Source organism: Dasypus novemcinctus, chromosome 5 (assembly GCF_030445035.2).
Source record: "Dasypus novemcinctus isolate mDasNov1 chromosome 5, mDasNov1.1.hap2, whole genome shotgun sequence".
Taxonomy (NCBI): domain Eukaryota; kingdom Metazoa; phylum Chordata; class Mammalia; order Cingulata; family Dasypodidae; genus Dasypus; species Dasypus novemcinctus.
Genome location: NC_080677.1, coordinates 76,871,412 through 76,888,195, shown reverse-complemented (window position 1 = coordinate 76,888,195; position 16,784 = coordinate 76,871,412). Strand labels below are relative to the sequence as shown.

The 16,784-nt window shown below is 34.0% G+C and overlaps 1 protein-coding gene across 4 annotated transcripts in view; it reads left to right on the top strand.

Annotated features, from left to right (window-relative positions):
- Nucleotides 1–16,784, top strand: part of PTPN12 (protein tyrosine phosphatase non-receptor type 12) — a 108,476-nt gene that overhangs the window by 68,336 nt on the left and 23,356 nt on the right. For all 4 annotated transcript variants that reach the window (XM_004473390.5, XM_058297973.1, XM_058297974.2 and 1 more), the window contains 5 exons: nucleotides 1,339–1,398; nucleotides 3,398–3,540; nucleotides 8,838–8,904; nucleotides 10,357–10,434; nucleotides 10,531–10,629. In XM_004473390.5, coding sequence (XP_004473447.1) covers nucleotides 1,339–1,398; nucleotides 3,398–3,540; nucleotides 8,838–8,904; nucleotides 10,357–10,434; nucleotides 10,531–10,629 — 447 coding nt within the window. The remainder of the gene's footprint in view (nucleotides 1–1,338; nucleotides 1,399–3,397; nucleotides 3,541–8,837; nucleotides 8,905–10,356; nucleotides 10,435–10,530; nucleotides 10,630–16,784) is intronic.

The window sequence follows — 16,784 nt, the reverse complement described above, 5'->3', positions numbered from 1 at the left end:
TATTTCAGGATTTCAAAATGGAAAGTTATTTGTATATATCCTGTGATTGTGTCACATGTTTTAGGATTGTTACCACAATCCTGGAAACAAAAATCAAATTTATAAATGGAAAGCAAGTTGAAAATAACCATATTGAATAACTTGACTACTTGGCAAACAGAATATTTGAGGTGAAGAAATAATCTCTGGAACTCTCTTGGTGTAGGTCTAAGGAGAGAGGGTTTTAAAGTCGTAGATGGAGGACTAGCTAGCAGAATGTCAATCACATGCTGCTGCATTTAACTCCTTATACTAGGGTAGCATCCTCCCCATGGGTCAAATGTAGCCTGCTGCCTAGATTGTATATAAAGTTTAATTGGAAAACAACCACACCCATTCATTTAATATATTGTCTATCACAACAGCAAAGGTTAAGTAGACAGACGTTATGGCCCACAAAACTCAAAATATATACTCTCTTATCCTTTATAGGAAAAGTTAAGTGTTGGACTAATATTCTTTTCATGCTCTTTTTTGATAAAAGTAAAAACTTATACCGGGAAGCAGCCGTGGCTCAATCAGTTGGGCTCCCGTCTAACTTACGGGAGGCCCTGGGTTCGCGGAAAGCTGCCGGCCCGCAATCACTGTGGTGTGCCACCCGGCAAAAAGAATAGTTTGCTCAGAGACAAACTGATACAGAGGCTTCATTCTGGTACTTTGACTTAATGACAAAAAGACATTTAAAGTGATTTTATGGTCATCAAATAAAATATTAATTTGGGGTTTTCTGAGTGCACCCTCTTCCTTCCCAAGTTGCCATCAGTTAATTGAAAGAATGAATGTTAGGTAGGAAAAATCAAGCCTTGTGGAAAGATAGAATGGTTGAAGATGAGATATGGTGGTGGATATTGAGGGGAGGCATTCTGTTTGTATTATTTCTGTGGGCATTCTGAATACACATTATGAATAGTAATATTTGGTTCTTATAAGAAAGTAATAGTTTCAGAGATAAAGAAATGGAAGACAATAAGCTTAAATTATAAGTGGTTGGCATATTCCCTTACTCTGTCTTCTGCTTTAATATATGATTCTGGGGGAAGTTACTACTTTGCAAATACTTTATTGGATGACCGAACCCTGACTAAAATAATTGTGTAAGAGCTACTTCTGTTTTGGGGAAAAACATCTGTAAGTGAAACTTAAATAAATTCATAATTTTTGGAATGGTTGTTTTCATAATTTGCAAGTGTACCTGGGATTTTAAAGGTTAATTTTATATTGTAGAATTTAAACATGAGATTTTGTGTATGTTTATGTTTCATTGTTCTCACAGATTCAAAAATATTTCATTTTATTTAGGAAGCTGAACAAGCAAGAACAGACTACTTCATTAGGACACTCTTACTTGAATTTCAAAATGTAAGTATTTTCCATTTAGAGATAGTCTCAAAGGATGCTTTTCAAAGAGAAGATATATAAATAGCATTATTATCTTATCTTACATAATTAAGGAGATTTGGTAATTTCTTAATTTTGTGTATTGAAGAAAAAATCAGAGTGTAGTATTTTCTTTAGCATCTTGAACCTTTAAGCTTATCAAATTAGTCAATAAAGTAATATAAGTTTTGAGGTACCAGGGCTGGGAACTGTACCAGACCTTGTATGTGGGAAGCCGTCACTCAGCCACTGAGGCACTTCAGCTTCCCTGCATTGGTTTTTCATTTGCTTGCTTGCTCTTTGTTTTTAGGAGGCACCAGGAACTGAACCCAGACCTCTCATGTGGGAAGCAAGGGCTCAACCACTTGAGCCACATCTGTTCCCCTAAATTTTAACTTGCATAGAATGACTTTACTTAAATTAAATTTATTATACTTACAATAGTTGTGTTTTCTTTGTTGCAAATATTTTTCCTCTGTTGCAGTAAACAGATTGTGTTATTGTTTATATTATTATTACACACTTTTAGTAGTTCACAATTTTATAGAAAGAGGCAAGCAACCATCAAGGCTAAATCTTCATGATATAAGTATAGTTTTTGCTTAGCCCTTGACAGCAATGACTCAGAGCTAAATAAAATGTTAATTTCTCTAGGAATCAAAGAAAAATCTGATGGACCTTAGAGATTGTCTGTCAGCTTCTTATTCACCTCCCATTTTTGTCTTCTTAATATTTAAACCATTATTAGCAGTTTAGCTTGGCGATGAAATTATGTCATGCTTCTCCAACTCTTGAATAATGAATGGTATATTTATAAACATATCCAGAACCTCCCCCTTTCCTGTTCACAAGCAGACCTGAGTTGGAGTACTTTTATTCCCCAATGACTTGAATAATCATATTCCACTAGATGACTAATTTATTAAACCTCAGCCTCTATTTTTTATTATCTGTAGTAATAATAATACCTACCTTATTGCATTTCTGCATTGTATCAGGCATCTGAATCCTCCTAACTTCATAATGGTAAATACTGTTATCTTATTGCTTCTGAGAAGTTAAGTTTCCTAAAGTTATTCAGTAAATGGCAGAAGTAGAATTTGAATCCAGTTTTGCTGGCTTCAAAGCACTATACTTTCTGTTAAACAAATAGAAGAGCAATTCTCAAATATTAAAAGAAAAAAAATTTTCAAACATTTTGATATCAGGAACTCTTTACTTTCATAAAAATTATTGAGGGGCCCTGAAGATCTTTTTTTAAAAATGTGTGTTATATATTTTAATATTCCCTATACTTGAAATTAAAACAAAATATTTAAAACACATGAATACGCAAATATCCTATTAGCTGTCTAAGTGATGACATCACAAGTCATGTAGCCTTTGGAAAGAAACTGTCCTGTATACTTATGAGAGAATGAGAATAAACAGGCAAATAACATCTTAGTGTTATTATGAAAATAGTTTTATACCCATGGGAAGCCAGACCATACTTTGGCAACCACTACCTAGGATAAGACAAGTAGGTTTGGGGTAAAAAAAGGTTCATTTCTAAATTCTTTATCAGCCTAAATATTATGTTAGTCTTTTAATTATTTTAATACTGTATAGATTCTAACACAGTATATTTCTCATCCATTTATGAGTAAGAGTCATTAAATAGGTAAGACTGTCTAGGTTCAGTTCCCACTGAAATTTAAGCAAGTTACTTAATCTGTTTCCTTGCCTTTAAAATAAGGTTAGTATTAACAGTACCTTCCTCATTGGGTTACATGGAGATTAAATAATTTTTATGCGTGAAGTACTTAGATGCTGTACTTACTACATGGTAAGCAGTCAAATGTAGGCTACTATTTATTTAACAAAAGTGCAAAATACCATACAGATAACTCAGAATTGGCAGTGAAATGAGATAAGCAACTTTTCTCTATTTTTTAAAACTTTTAAGTTTATTTTCATAATTGTTGAATTTTTGTTTAAGGAATCTCGTAGGCTATATCAATTTCATTATGTGAACTGGCCAGACCATGATGTTCCTTCATCATTTGATTCTATTCTGGACATGATTAGCTTAATGAGGAAGTACCAGGAACATGAAGATGTACCTATTTGTATTCATTGCAGGTAAAAATTATTTTTGCAAATATAAATACAGTATTTTCCTCTATGTTTGATGTTAAATAGGTTTTAGTTCTGCATTAATACGGTAGCAGTAATCCTGAATTTTTCCTAGGCTTGATATAGTATATTTAAGACTGAGGGCTTATAAATCTGTATTGAAAATTTCTGCTTGAAAGAATATTTAGAATAATGCTCCATTAAAACGTAGTCATCTATTTGAAAACATTACGTGGTGGAAAGCTATAGAACATACCTTTTTTTTTTTTTTTTTTTTTTAACCATTCGGCAGTTAGAACCTGTAGTCTCAAAGATGTCCATTCGACTCTACTTTTAAAAGTCAATACTTGGTGGGGCAGGAGGGAAATAAATAACTCTTTAAAAAAAAAAACCAAGTCAATACTACAGTAATAGTCTCCTTGTATTACCAAAGAAAGAGTACACAGAGAAATATAGAGCTCCTGACAACTAAACATTATTTTACTAAGTATACTTTCCTAGGTGGATTAAAATGTGCTCTAGAGCATAAAACCAATTTCTTAATCTTTAAATTTCCCTGAAGCAATAGCAAAGTAAAATCTTCATTCCTGGTAAACAGTGACATGAGGGTTGTTTTGTTTTGTTTTTTTTAAATATATGCAAATGTACATATATAGGTCTTAGTTATGTAAGGTGCTGTCAGTTCTAAGACGCTATTATTTTATATACGTAAAGAATGAAAGATTATTGACAATTGTAAGGGTAAGAGATCATTTGTAAAAAAACCATTGATGGTAAAATATATACCAATTTCAGAGCTGTTACAAAATAGATTAAAAAGTATATTTTAGAATTGAAAAACACATTTCCATTCATGAGGATCATCATTTCCTATGTTTATACTACCATCAGTCATAACATGAAATTATAATTTACAAATAATGAAATCTTCAGTAGAACAGAAAGCTACCATTCTTACAGTAAAGTAATATAAACTGCGAATAAATATTTGTTAGACATTCTTAATAAATTGTGATTTGCAGCATATACATTCATTGTAGGCATTACATGAGGTAAATGATCACTGGTCCCCTTATTCAAGCATTCTGTGAACATGAAAAATACTATGTATAGATGCATCTACTTTAAATCGTTCTTTGGAAGTTCTTTTAATTTATTGAAATAATATATGAAGCTCATTTAGTATTTGCATAATTAGTCGTTTGGGCATATAAGAAATGTAAGTCCTGCCTTTAACTTTTGGGCTGATGAATATGAGATGAATGAGATTATTTATTGGGGGGAGGGGCAGTTATTTCTGTACTCCTGAGTGTGTAATTCTATATATTTTATGTGAGATAAATCAGTTTAAAATAACCAAAACTGCTCTTAATCTAACATTTTGGTTTATTTCTGTTGCCTTGTTTCTCCAACTCAAAATCCATCCTATCCTGTTAATAATAAAGAGCAAGGGAACCTTCAGTCCAGTTAGGGGAAAATGGAACCTTCAGTCCAGTTAGGAGGAGGTAGTCCTTATTTTCTTGTCAGGAAAGGGAAATTAAGAATGTCTGTTCTGGCCCATAGATCATAATTATCTGTGTAATTCCTATATCATTAATTATTTCCTGTTCCTTGTTCCTGGCCTTTGGCAACCTCTCTATGCCAGGTGGCCTCCAGATTACTACCTATGAGTCTTCTCATAGTGCTAATTGTTGGTTCTCATAGTATTCACTGTTTGTAACAGAATTTGCTCTACTCGATGACTTAATTTTGAATAGAGGGTATATAACCACTTCGCTTTTTAAAAAAAAAAAAAAGAGTAAAAAACATGAAACATTTATAGTAACTTTGCATTATAATATAGGTGATGGGTGAGGGCCTTTTAAAACCTGATTTTTGGAATTTCATGAGGTAGGTCAATATATTGGATTTTATAAAATGAAAGTTATTTCAATCTTGAGGAAATTTTTCTACTCTTAATTTTTAATTTACATTATTCTTCAAACTATCAATTTATCCTTCTAAGTGACTTGTATCTACATTGACATTTTTATTAAAAAGTAAATGAAAATAAGTAGTTGACTTACTAAATAAAAATAGGTAGAAAAATCTATTTATTGTAGAATTAAAAGATAAATTACTTTGGCTTGACATTTTTACAAGTTAGTTAAAATTATTTCCTGTCATATCAGTGTTGTCAGGTCAATGGATAGAAACATTTCCCTTTAAAAATTAAGTTGACTACTACTATTTTTAAAACAACCAAATCCTATGTTACCTGTAGTGATTTAGAAAACACGTATGTAAAGGGAAGGAAATCACTCACAATTCCACTAGTGCTAACCATCGTTAAAACTTTAGTATATGTCCTTTCTGTGTGTGTGTGTTTTAAAGAGTGTCTTCATTTAACATATCCTCTATCTTTCCAGATCATAAAAATATTCTTTAACATGTTGCTTTACCACCTTTATATATAAGTTCCATTCTTTGGCATTTCATTTACTCTTTCCCCTGTAATTTTTCAGCTATTTTAAACAATGGTTTAAATGTCCTATGCCCAATTTCATGGTGAAAATTTTTATCATACCTGTGATTATTTCCTTAGGAAATATACTTAGAAGTGGAATTTTTAGGTCAAAGCATGAACTTTTCATGCTTTTAATACATAATTAAAATTTTGTTTTCCAGAAAGTTGATGCCAGTTAATTAGAATGTGGGGCAAGGGGTTATTTCTGACAGTACAGTTCAACCTTTTTATTTTGTTTGATAATTTATATTTTTGAAAATTGTTCATCTGTATACTTTGTCCATTGTTTTCTAGCAGGTATTCATTTTATATAATTTTTATATGTTAAGGATTTTAGCTTTTAGTCATGTGTTACAAGATTTTTTAGATTTTCATATTTTATTCTGTTTATGTTTGCCATACATACATTTTAAATTGTTATGTAGGCAGATTTGTGAATCTCTTCATTTAGGTTTCTGTTTATTGAAACATGTCTAGAAAGTCCTTCCCTAACACAATAAATACTACATAAATCTTTGGTTATATTTTTTAATGATTTTATTATTTTTTTAGTCATAATTTTTAATCATCTGGATTTTTTAAGGTTTAGGTTTGATTTAGCAATATCACACTTATAACTACCAAATTTTAAATATATATCATTAGTCCTTAATAACTCTAAAATTCTAGAAATGTTATGATGTACAGAATTGGCAAAAGTTACAGATCAGTATTATTGATAATTTATTTTTAAGAGCTGTTGAAAATTCATTCTAACTTGCTTACACTGTGCTTGTATCCGGAAAAATTTTTTTCCACTTTATTTTTAAAAAGATTGTTCGAGTACATAAATGCTACAGGGAATATTTAGGATAAAATTCCCGTATGCCCTGCTCCCCACACTTCCCATATTATCCCACATTAGCAACATCTTTCATCAGTGGGGTACATTCATTTTAATTGATAAACACATTTTGGAGCATTACTACTAAGTATGGGTTATAGTTTACATTGTAGTTTATACTCTCTCCCAATTGATTCTGTAAGTTATGGCCAGATATGTAATGGCCTGTATCTGTCATTGTAATGTCATTCAGGATGATTCCCAAGTCCCAAAAACGCCCCCCTATTATACCTGTTTTTCCCTCTTCTAAGCCCAGAACATCTATTCTTCACTGCCTCCACAACAATGGTATTTCTTCTATAGCTAGAATCACATTAAGTCTATAGTAGGATACTAGGAAGTTTATTTTAGTCCATAGTTTGTTTCCCAATCCTGAGGACTTTGGGATGGTGATGCCCACTCCACCATTAATTGAGGGGGACTTTGATCCCATACATCTGATGGATGGGACTCTCTTGCTTGCAGTTGTAGGCATTCTCGGTTCCTTGGTATGTCATTTGTCTATCATCTCCTCCCCATTAGTTGTCCTGGGTGAGTCCATTGAACTGCAGAGTAGGTGTTGCAACTCTGTTGAGATTCAGGGCTTAGCTGGCACATGGGCAATCCAAAGATTTAAGTCTCTTGGATGTACACCTACCAATTCTAGTACTAACTGTAGGTTCAAATAGAAGGACGGAAGAGTCATGCGTAGGGAAACCACTGCTGAGTCTAACTCTGTTACACTGGAGAACATAAATACCAAATTAGTTTTCACTGGCAAGGGGTCAAATTCCCGAGCTATCCGCCCTGACTATTGTGTCTGAATGTCTCCATGTCCCAGAGGAGCTTTGCTATTTGAGATAGTATCTACTTTCACTATCAATGAGATCCTGTTGAGATGTGCAAAAGCACTACCTCTGGGATGGCCTCCCAACTGACTTTGCAGTCTCTTAGCCATACAAACTTGTTGTCTTTAGCTTTTCCCTCTTTCGGTCAAGGCCTTCCCACCCCCCCCACCAGATGCATTGATTCCTGGTACTTGGTAGCAGTCTCTTGGTGCCTGGGATGCTTATCCCTGGGAGTCATGTCCCATCCTGGGAGGAAATTACTGCTTTTATATGCTGAGTTTGGCTTAGAGAGACCACATTTGAGCAACAAGGAGGCTTCAGGAAAAATTTTTGGTTACTTATTTAACAAATAATACTTCTAGAAGCTTTAAAAATATGCATTAAAATGCTATTTTTCTGCTTCAAAATTATTCTGGTCATGACAGTAACAGGTTTAATTACATTGATCCTCAATTTTAAGGGGCCATTCCTCCTTTCAGCTGAGAATCAGTTGCTCTAAAGTACTTTTGTTTTTTAATAAAGATCTTGTATTTTACTTTATATCTGCCAGCTTCTTTTCTTCAAGTTTTTGGGAGTGCATCAGTTGCCTTTGTTCTTCTGGTAATACCACTTCTGGATTTCAATCATTCTCTCTTGGACTTTAGCATTCTATACCTTTTCTATACTTTTTGTAAATTGAAATGATGTACTGTTTCCTCCAATACTCTAAAGCACTAGAGATAGCCTGAACATAGAATAAATTTACCTCTGCAAGATAGTGTTAACTAGACAAGGTTTTCTGAAGAAAAATTAGACTCCCAAAATGAAGGATCCTAGGTGTCTTGAACTGAAAAACAGTTATCAGTGTTCCTAGGTAGGCCACAAGGCCCTCAATCTTAGGATTTCCCTTAAAAAAAGAAAGAAAAGAAATGCTAATGTTAAGGATGTTTACCATATGTATACTTTCAATTTGTAATTCATTTTTTGAAGTAGAATTTCCTTGAAATTTTAAATGATTTTTTGGCTTCCAAATATTAGTCACATTTATTTTTATAACTCTTTTTTAACCACAAAAAATCAAATTGTTTTTTCAATTTTATATCCATAGTGCAGGCTGTGGAAGAACAGGTGCCATTTGTGCCATAGATTATACGTGGAATTTACTAAAAGCTGGGGTAAGAATAATTTTTATTTAGCGTTATATTCAATTGCTCTATTATGATTTTCAAACAGTGATTAATTGCATAAATTACAACATGTTTTGTTATACATGTTATCTTTCTTAGAAGTACCTTGCTATTTTGGAAATTAAGGTAGTGAAAAAGTACAAATGATACGTAGTGCCTTGACTGGGTTAAGAGACTTCCAAAAGCTTAAAAATATGCATGAAAATGCTTTTTTCCTCACTCAAAATTATTCTAGTGATGACAGTAACATGTTTAATTGTGCAGTGATTCTCCCTCAGAAATATCCTTCAAATCTGTTCTTAAAATTCTCTCCTTTTTTTTTTAGACTGCTACAAAAACCTCTACCAGTTTTACTCCCTTTTAGACTATCATCTTCCCTGTTGTAAAACTTGCCTAAATATCAAATCTGTCAGAGTTACCTATTACAGTAATTTCTACTCCCAAATAAGCAATAGAATTGCCTAGTTTTTTTTTTAATGATTTATTTATTTATTTACCCCCCCCCCCCCCCGAGTTGTCTGTTCTCTGTGTCTATTTGCTGCATCTTTCTTTGTCCGCTTCTGTTGTTGTCAGCGGCACGGGAATCTGTGTTTCCTTTTGGTTGCGTCATCTTGCTGTGTCAGCTCTCCGTGTGGGTGGCGCCATTCCTGGGCAGGCTGCACTTTCTTTTGTGCTGGGCGGCTCTCCTTTTGTGGCACACTCCTTGCACGTGGGGCTCCCCTACGCGGGGGACACCCCTGGGTGGCAGGGCACTCCTTGCACGCATCAGCACTGCTCATGGGCCAGCTCCACACGAGTCAAGGAGGCTCGGGGTTTGAACCGCGGACCTCCCATGTGGTAGACAGACGCCCTAACCACTGGGTCAAGTGTGCCGCCGCCTAGTATTTTTTTGACAGTCACCAGGCATGGAGATGAGGGTTCTGTATTTTTACCCAGCTCTTTTAGGAGACACTGGCCTGTAGAATAAGGGCAAACTTTTTAGTATGTTTACAGGCTGATCCTGAGTAGCCTTCTCTTTTCTCCTCCTCTGAGTATCCTCTCCTCCTCAGCCTTAGGATTAACCTACCTCAAACTTCTTAATTCCCCAAACAGACCAAACTTTTAAAATCTATCATTCCTATTATTATTTCCTTCACTTTTCATGGAATAACCTTTTAATATGCAGCTAAATTGTTACTCCATACCCTTTTTATTCTCACTGCACTGAACTCACTCTTTGGCTGGATATTTATTTGTTCATGTATCTGGCTCCCCAGCTTGACTGCACAGGGTTAAGATTAGCTTTGTACTCACAGTGTCGGGTGTTGATATGTGTTAGAGAGGCTCAATAAATGTTTGTGGTTATCCAGCATATATATAGGTATATATGAAAAAATTGAAACATATTTTCCTATTTTCTAAGCAATGTCCGAAGTTTACATATTAAATTGTTTGTTTTAGAAAATACCAGAGGAATTTAATGTGTTTAATTTAATACAAGAAATGAGAACACAGAGGCATTCTGCAGTTCAAACAAAGGTATAGTTGTTTGTTTCACTTTATAAAACATATTTTTTAAATGCCTTCTTGAGTTTTTAATATCTTTTTTCTTGTTTACAATCATCTCCCTAATAGGAGCAGTATGAACTTGTTCATAGAGCTATAGCCCAGCTGTTTGAAAAACAGCTAGAACTGTATGAAATTCATGGAGCCCGGAAAATTTCTGATGGAGCAGTAAGTGTTCTTGGCCTATACTTTTTTCTTTCTTTCTTTCTTTCTTTTAAAAAAAACTCTGGTTTTTAATAGTTTTGATCATTAAAAAAGTTTAAACCTGCAAAGTAATCATTTCAAAAATAATTATTTAATGTTCTGTAATTAAACTGTGCACAACCTCGTCTTGGGACAGAGAAGCCAGTGGGGTAAGTTTGGATCAGTGCTATGCAGCCTAGGAGCCAGGAGCTGAGTTCTGGTTGCCACCCTCCCCCTTAAAAAATTTTTTTTTGGTAGTTCTGTTCTTCTAAGTTTATTTGAATACTTGGCACAATCTGGCTCCAATGATGAGCAGCTCTGCACTGGGAAGACAGAGCAGCTTGATGGCTGACCCTTGAACTTCCCTCCCCCACTCTTGGCCTATTAATTTTAGGAAACTTTCTTTTTACCAAGATATTAATAGTTAGCTTTTAATTGTCATCTTATGTTTTATCTAACGTGAGAAGATCCATGACAGTTTTTATTTTTACTTAAATTGCAATTTGCATCTCTGTAATGATGGGATATTTAATGACTCCAATGGCAGTTAAATAATATTCTAAATTAAAAAAGAATTAGGAAATTGGATCTTAGGTTAGGAATCATATAAATTCATTATTGTTTTGAGTATAACTTACTTTTTATTTTATTTTATTTTTTTTTATAACTTTTTAAAGAAATTACCTGTTCTGTTCATTCTACTCCTCTTCCCTTCCACCCACTACCTAAGTAATTTCAAGTTAATGCTACATGAATTTTTTCTGTTCTTGGTCATTTTTAGTTATTTGGATATATATATATATTTAATTAAGCAGGATTATAGGGTCAGCATTAAGTCCCTTTTTTGACATGTAGTTCAAAGTCATTTTAACCTTCTGGCTAAAAGATCTTATCAAATATTCAAATTTTTGACCTGGCAAAAATACTTTTTTTCATAATGTTCTCATTTCTGCCTCTATTTTCTAACTGTTTCCCTTGTTTCTCTCTATATGTAATCACTTCATCCCTGAAGATACCAGACTATTATTTTGACAAAGGTTCTTTACATCTTTATCATTGAATCTAAGATAATTGTCACATGATAAACCAACTTAGCCACAATAACTGAAAATGAGAATATCAGTTGCAAAATTAAAAAGTTTGGTTTCCCTTTTTCCCTTAACTTGGTTTCTGTCAGTTTACCAGAATATTTGTTTTGAATTTCTTGGTTTTCCAAATGAAAGATTTGTTACCAAGTGCGGATCTCAAGATTAAAATAATCTTAATATCGGGCCATGAGTTTAAGGGACTATATAGATCTTTTTTTTTTAGCCAAGAGACAGTGTTGTTTATAAGATTCATATGTGACTTCATTCTTATTCCTTGATTAACATAGGAATCACACATTGTCCTCTATTTTCAGTTTAGCTTAATTACATCTATTATGACCTGTGTTGAATCTAGCCAAACATTTTGTAATATAGTGTAGAAAGCTTATATATTATTTAATTTTACTTGAACCAGAATTCATATACTATTTCAAAAAGCTGAGTAGACTATACAGTTTTCTTTAAATTTAAGTTGAAATATGTATCCATTTTATTCCAGAAATGCAAAATTAATTTCAAATCTAAAGTTTTCATAATTTAAAAATATAGGTGAGGGAAGCAGACTTGGCCCAATGGATAGGGCGTCCACCTACTACATGGGAGGTCCACGGTTCAAACCCCAGGCCTCCTTGACCCGTGTGGAGCTGGCCCATGCACAGTGCTGATGCGCTCAAGGAGTGCTGTGCCACACAGGGTGTCCCCCGCGGAGGGGAGCCCCACGCTCAAGGAGTGCGCGCTGGAAGGAGAACTGCCCAGTGCGAAAGAAAGAGCAGCCTGCCCAAGAGTGGCACCACACACGCGGAGAGCTGACACAACAAGATGACACAACAAAAAGAAACACAGATTCCTGGTGCTACTGATAAGGATAGAAGTGGTCACTGAAGAAAACACAGCGAATGGACACAGAGAGCAGACGATGGGGGGTGGGGAAGGGGAGAGAAATAAATAAAAAATAAATCTTTAAAAAAATATATATAGGTGTTGGGAAGCACATGTGGCTTGAGTGGTTGAGCGCCTGCTTCCCACATAGGGGGTCCCTGGTTCTGTCCTAATTGTCTCCTAAAATACAAAAAACAAGCAAATGAAAAAAAAAAAAAACAAACTCAGGAGAGCCAGTGTAGTTCAGTTGTTGAGCGCTGGCTTCACACATATGAGGTCCAGGACTCAATCCCCAGGCCCAGTACCTCCAAAAAAAACCAATAACATATATATGTGTGTGTTTTAGAATGTTTCCTTACTATATAGACTTAAAAATGTTTCTTTTGACCATTACATTTTTTTGAATCATTATATTTTTAAAATGCATAGAGAATTATTTTCTTTGAATGCAATATTCAATACTGTATATTTTAATGCATTTAATTATATTTAAATAATCTCCAGAAAGTGATAGCTGATAAATATTGCCTTGCTGTCACATCTGTTTTCTCATTACCTGTTTTTTTTTTCATAAATTAAAATTACTTTTTATTAGCCTGAAATCCACACTAGGATTATAATTGTGTCAGTTTGTTTCTGTCTGATTGTTCAAAGGTTTACAGATGACTTGAATACAAGAAGAAAATCATAAGTTTTATGAGATAACATACAAATAGTTAATGGCAGATAAGTAGTACTTCAAACGTACATTCTTATCTCAGTGAGTACATAGTAGATACATACTCAGTGTTTACTCCTGAATTTAAAATGTTGGATTAGGTCCTTGCATTTTGTAGATTATGCCATTTGGTTTTGTTAATGCATACGTGATGACTAGTAGATTTGCCATCTGGGCAAGATGGATTTTCCTATTTTGGAAAAGGGAGAAATAACTTTCTTTAAGAATCCATTTTGAGAAAGTGATTTTTGATGAGAATAAACATTTTGCCAAAAGTCGAGTGCTTACCTTAATTTCTGGCATGATATATAAAACTTAAAACTCAGTGGTTGAATGGAATGAAAAAGAAGGAAGGCCAAGTGGATAGAACATAAGATAGTTTACTATTAAAATTTTTAGACATTTCTCTCAAAGAAATTTTGTCTTCTAGGAACTTTTAAATATAGTTGACTTTTTATATGATGTTTTTATGTGCCTGTAGATCGTAAATCCCAATTAGAGAAAATGTGGAGTCTAAAAAATTGGGCAAAAGCATCTTAGAATTGGGGGTTGAATAAAATGATTTGAAATATGTGCTTACTGTTCTGAAGATGCGCTGTAAGCAATAATAATAACCTCCAATTAATATTCCTGATGATTTAATTCAGAGGCAAAAGTTTAAAACAAGTTTATAAGCCATTCTTCAAAGCTCATATTGCAGGAGTATTTTTATAGAAATTTTAGTTTGATATGCTAAGCAGCAGTAGAAGAGCTAATACTTTTTATAGAGATTTTTACACTAAAATGACTTCCCAGAGTAGGAGATCTAAAGAGAAGATTTTCTGTGGAAGCCAGTAGCATTTTATCTTGAGATTTAGAAATACCTCAGCAAGCAAGCATCTGTATGGTACACATGCCATTTTATCTTGTATATATAAAAGACACTACTACTGGAACTACCAACATCAGGATTTTCATTTGTACAAGACTAATAGCAATACTAGTTTGTGTTATGGTTCTTCTGTTGAGTTTGTGTTGTGCCTTTTAGATTGATAATGAATTCTGAATGTTTTCCCCTCAAATGTAGTAGTTATTTTTAAAGCACCTGTTTTCCATATTTATTTTGTTCTGCTGGTAAGATATCCTTAAGTGTTTGAGAATTTGGTTCTGATTTTTGTGTGTGTGTGTGGACTTTGATACAGCACTTTTATGTAGAAAATACTAGTACACAAAATAACTTAAACAAGCTATGCTTGGAATAAGAAGTTACACTGGAACCTAACCTGCCATGGATTATTTAATTTCTAAAATTTTTCAACTGCAAAAACTAAAAATTGCTCAACTGGTAATATAAGCAGCTAAAGAAGAGCTATGGTACTTTAGGAGAAATGTGGCTATAAAAACTATAATTAATATGGGAGATGGTGTAGCTGGGTGGTCGAGTACCTGCTTGCCATAATACAAGGTCCCAGGTTCAATCCCCTGTACCTCCTAAAACAAAAAAACAAACAAAACTATAGTTACTATAAGGATTAGAAGATGGAAGGGTATGTATAGCAGACATTATTGTAGGTAAATAGTGAAACCCAAAAAGAACATTGTTCTTTTGTGACGTCCAGTAACCAAGAGGTTTTGTTCATTCTGTTTGGGCAGTGGCTCTTTATTGAGGACATTTCTGCTTTGCCACATTGACTTGTTTCATAAGGTGAAACTCCGCATGCTCAGAAAGCTTATCTGCCCCAGAAGTTGTTCTTCCCCTCTTGGCTCTTTCTGTTAATACTCTACCATTTTCTTTTTCATCCAGGTGACAAATTATCCATGATACCTTCTTACCTATGTCACATATGGTCAGTTTTTTGCCTGCCGGTGCCCCTATTCCTCTTTCACCCATTCTCTTCCCATTCCCCCTTTTTGTCAGAATCTTACCCATTCCTCTATGCCATTCCACCTGCTACCACCCTTTTAAAGTCTTTTTAAAAAATATTCTCAACTGTTCTCTCTTCTCTAGTTTCATAACTTCTTAGTACTAATTATATCACCTTATGGTTTGATTATTACTTTTCCCTTTTTTCTGGTTGGTGATATTATCAGGTTAGCCACGATTTTTTTTTTTAAAGAGGTGCCGGGGATTGACCCGGGACCTCATACTTGGAAAGCAGGCACTCAGCCACTGAGCTACACCTGCTCCCCTACTATTGACTTCCTGAAGTTAAGTGCCATGTCCTTTAACATTTTTGTATCCTCTCCAAGGTTGACTTAGTCCTGTGCATTTTACTTATAAGTCCATATAGCTTATTTATAATTCAGAGATCCAAAATGCTCTGAAAACATAAAGGACTTTTTTTTTGGGGGGGGGGACGGGACAGGGTGTATGTGTATATGTTTGGCACAGTACTTATTTTGTGACAAAACCTGACTTGATGTTACATGAAACTGCTTATATTATGCTATTTTAAAAATTGCTGTTTTCTAGGTAAGAAACAGTTGAATAGAAGCAGTTTCATATGTTTCACTCTTAATAGTCTTTATTTAACCTACTTAATGTGAATATTCACAGATTTTGGTGCAAAAATATTAACGAGTGTTACTATGGGAGTGTGATTTGTAATTAAAATAATAAGAATGAATCGTTAATGTATTATTAGGGGTATCTTATATGGTCTATTAATCTCTAAATTCTTGTAGTCTGAGAATCTGGAATTATGGTGTCTAGAAGTCCTGATTTGCCTGGGTAGTACCAGTTTCTACTTGTTGTCTAGATATAATAATTAGGTGTCTCCTTTTCATTCTCAAAAGAGCCCTAATATGGCCAATAAATTATATGGTCACCCCACATATAGCAAATATCCCTGAAACAGATGTCCCCATAATGGTAGGTGGCTTTAATTAAGGATAAAGCTTCAAGTCTCCAGTAAATTGCATAAAACTCTACTATACCTTGAGGTTTTTTAAAAACACAAATTACTTTTATTGGTGCATATAATAAAGTATACAATTCATCCTACCATCAGATTTTGTAACAGAAGACAGGGCATATTAAAAATTGCTGCAAAATTGAGATCTCATTTTCTAATCGTAAAAAAAGGATACTGGCAAGTAATAGATGAAGAAGCTACCATCGTGGGCTTGATATAGAGTTCCTGAATAGATCATAATGTATCTTTTTTTTTTTTTAATTATCTGAGATGTAAGCAAGGGTGAAAGATATTATTATCCTCTGGATCAGAATTAACATCCCATAGCTGGATAAAAATGAGGTACTTCCTGAGATTGAAGCTAATTCAAGGCAATATTTTACATGATTTTATAGCTCCTCTAGTTACAGTCCAAAACATAACTTAAAAAATTCTTACAGTTTTATTGACTCTGGAGTTCCAGTCAATGTCAGTGATGTCACTGGTACTGGCATTTGTGATTACCAAGAACTGAGAATATCCCTGGATGGGCTCTCCCTGCCCTTTTTTGGTCCATCTGGC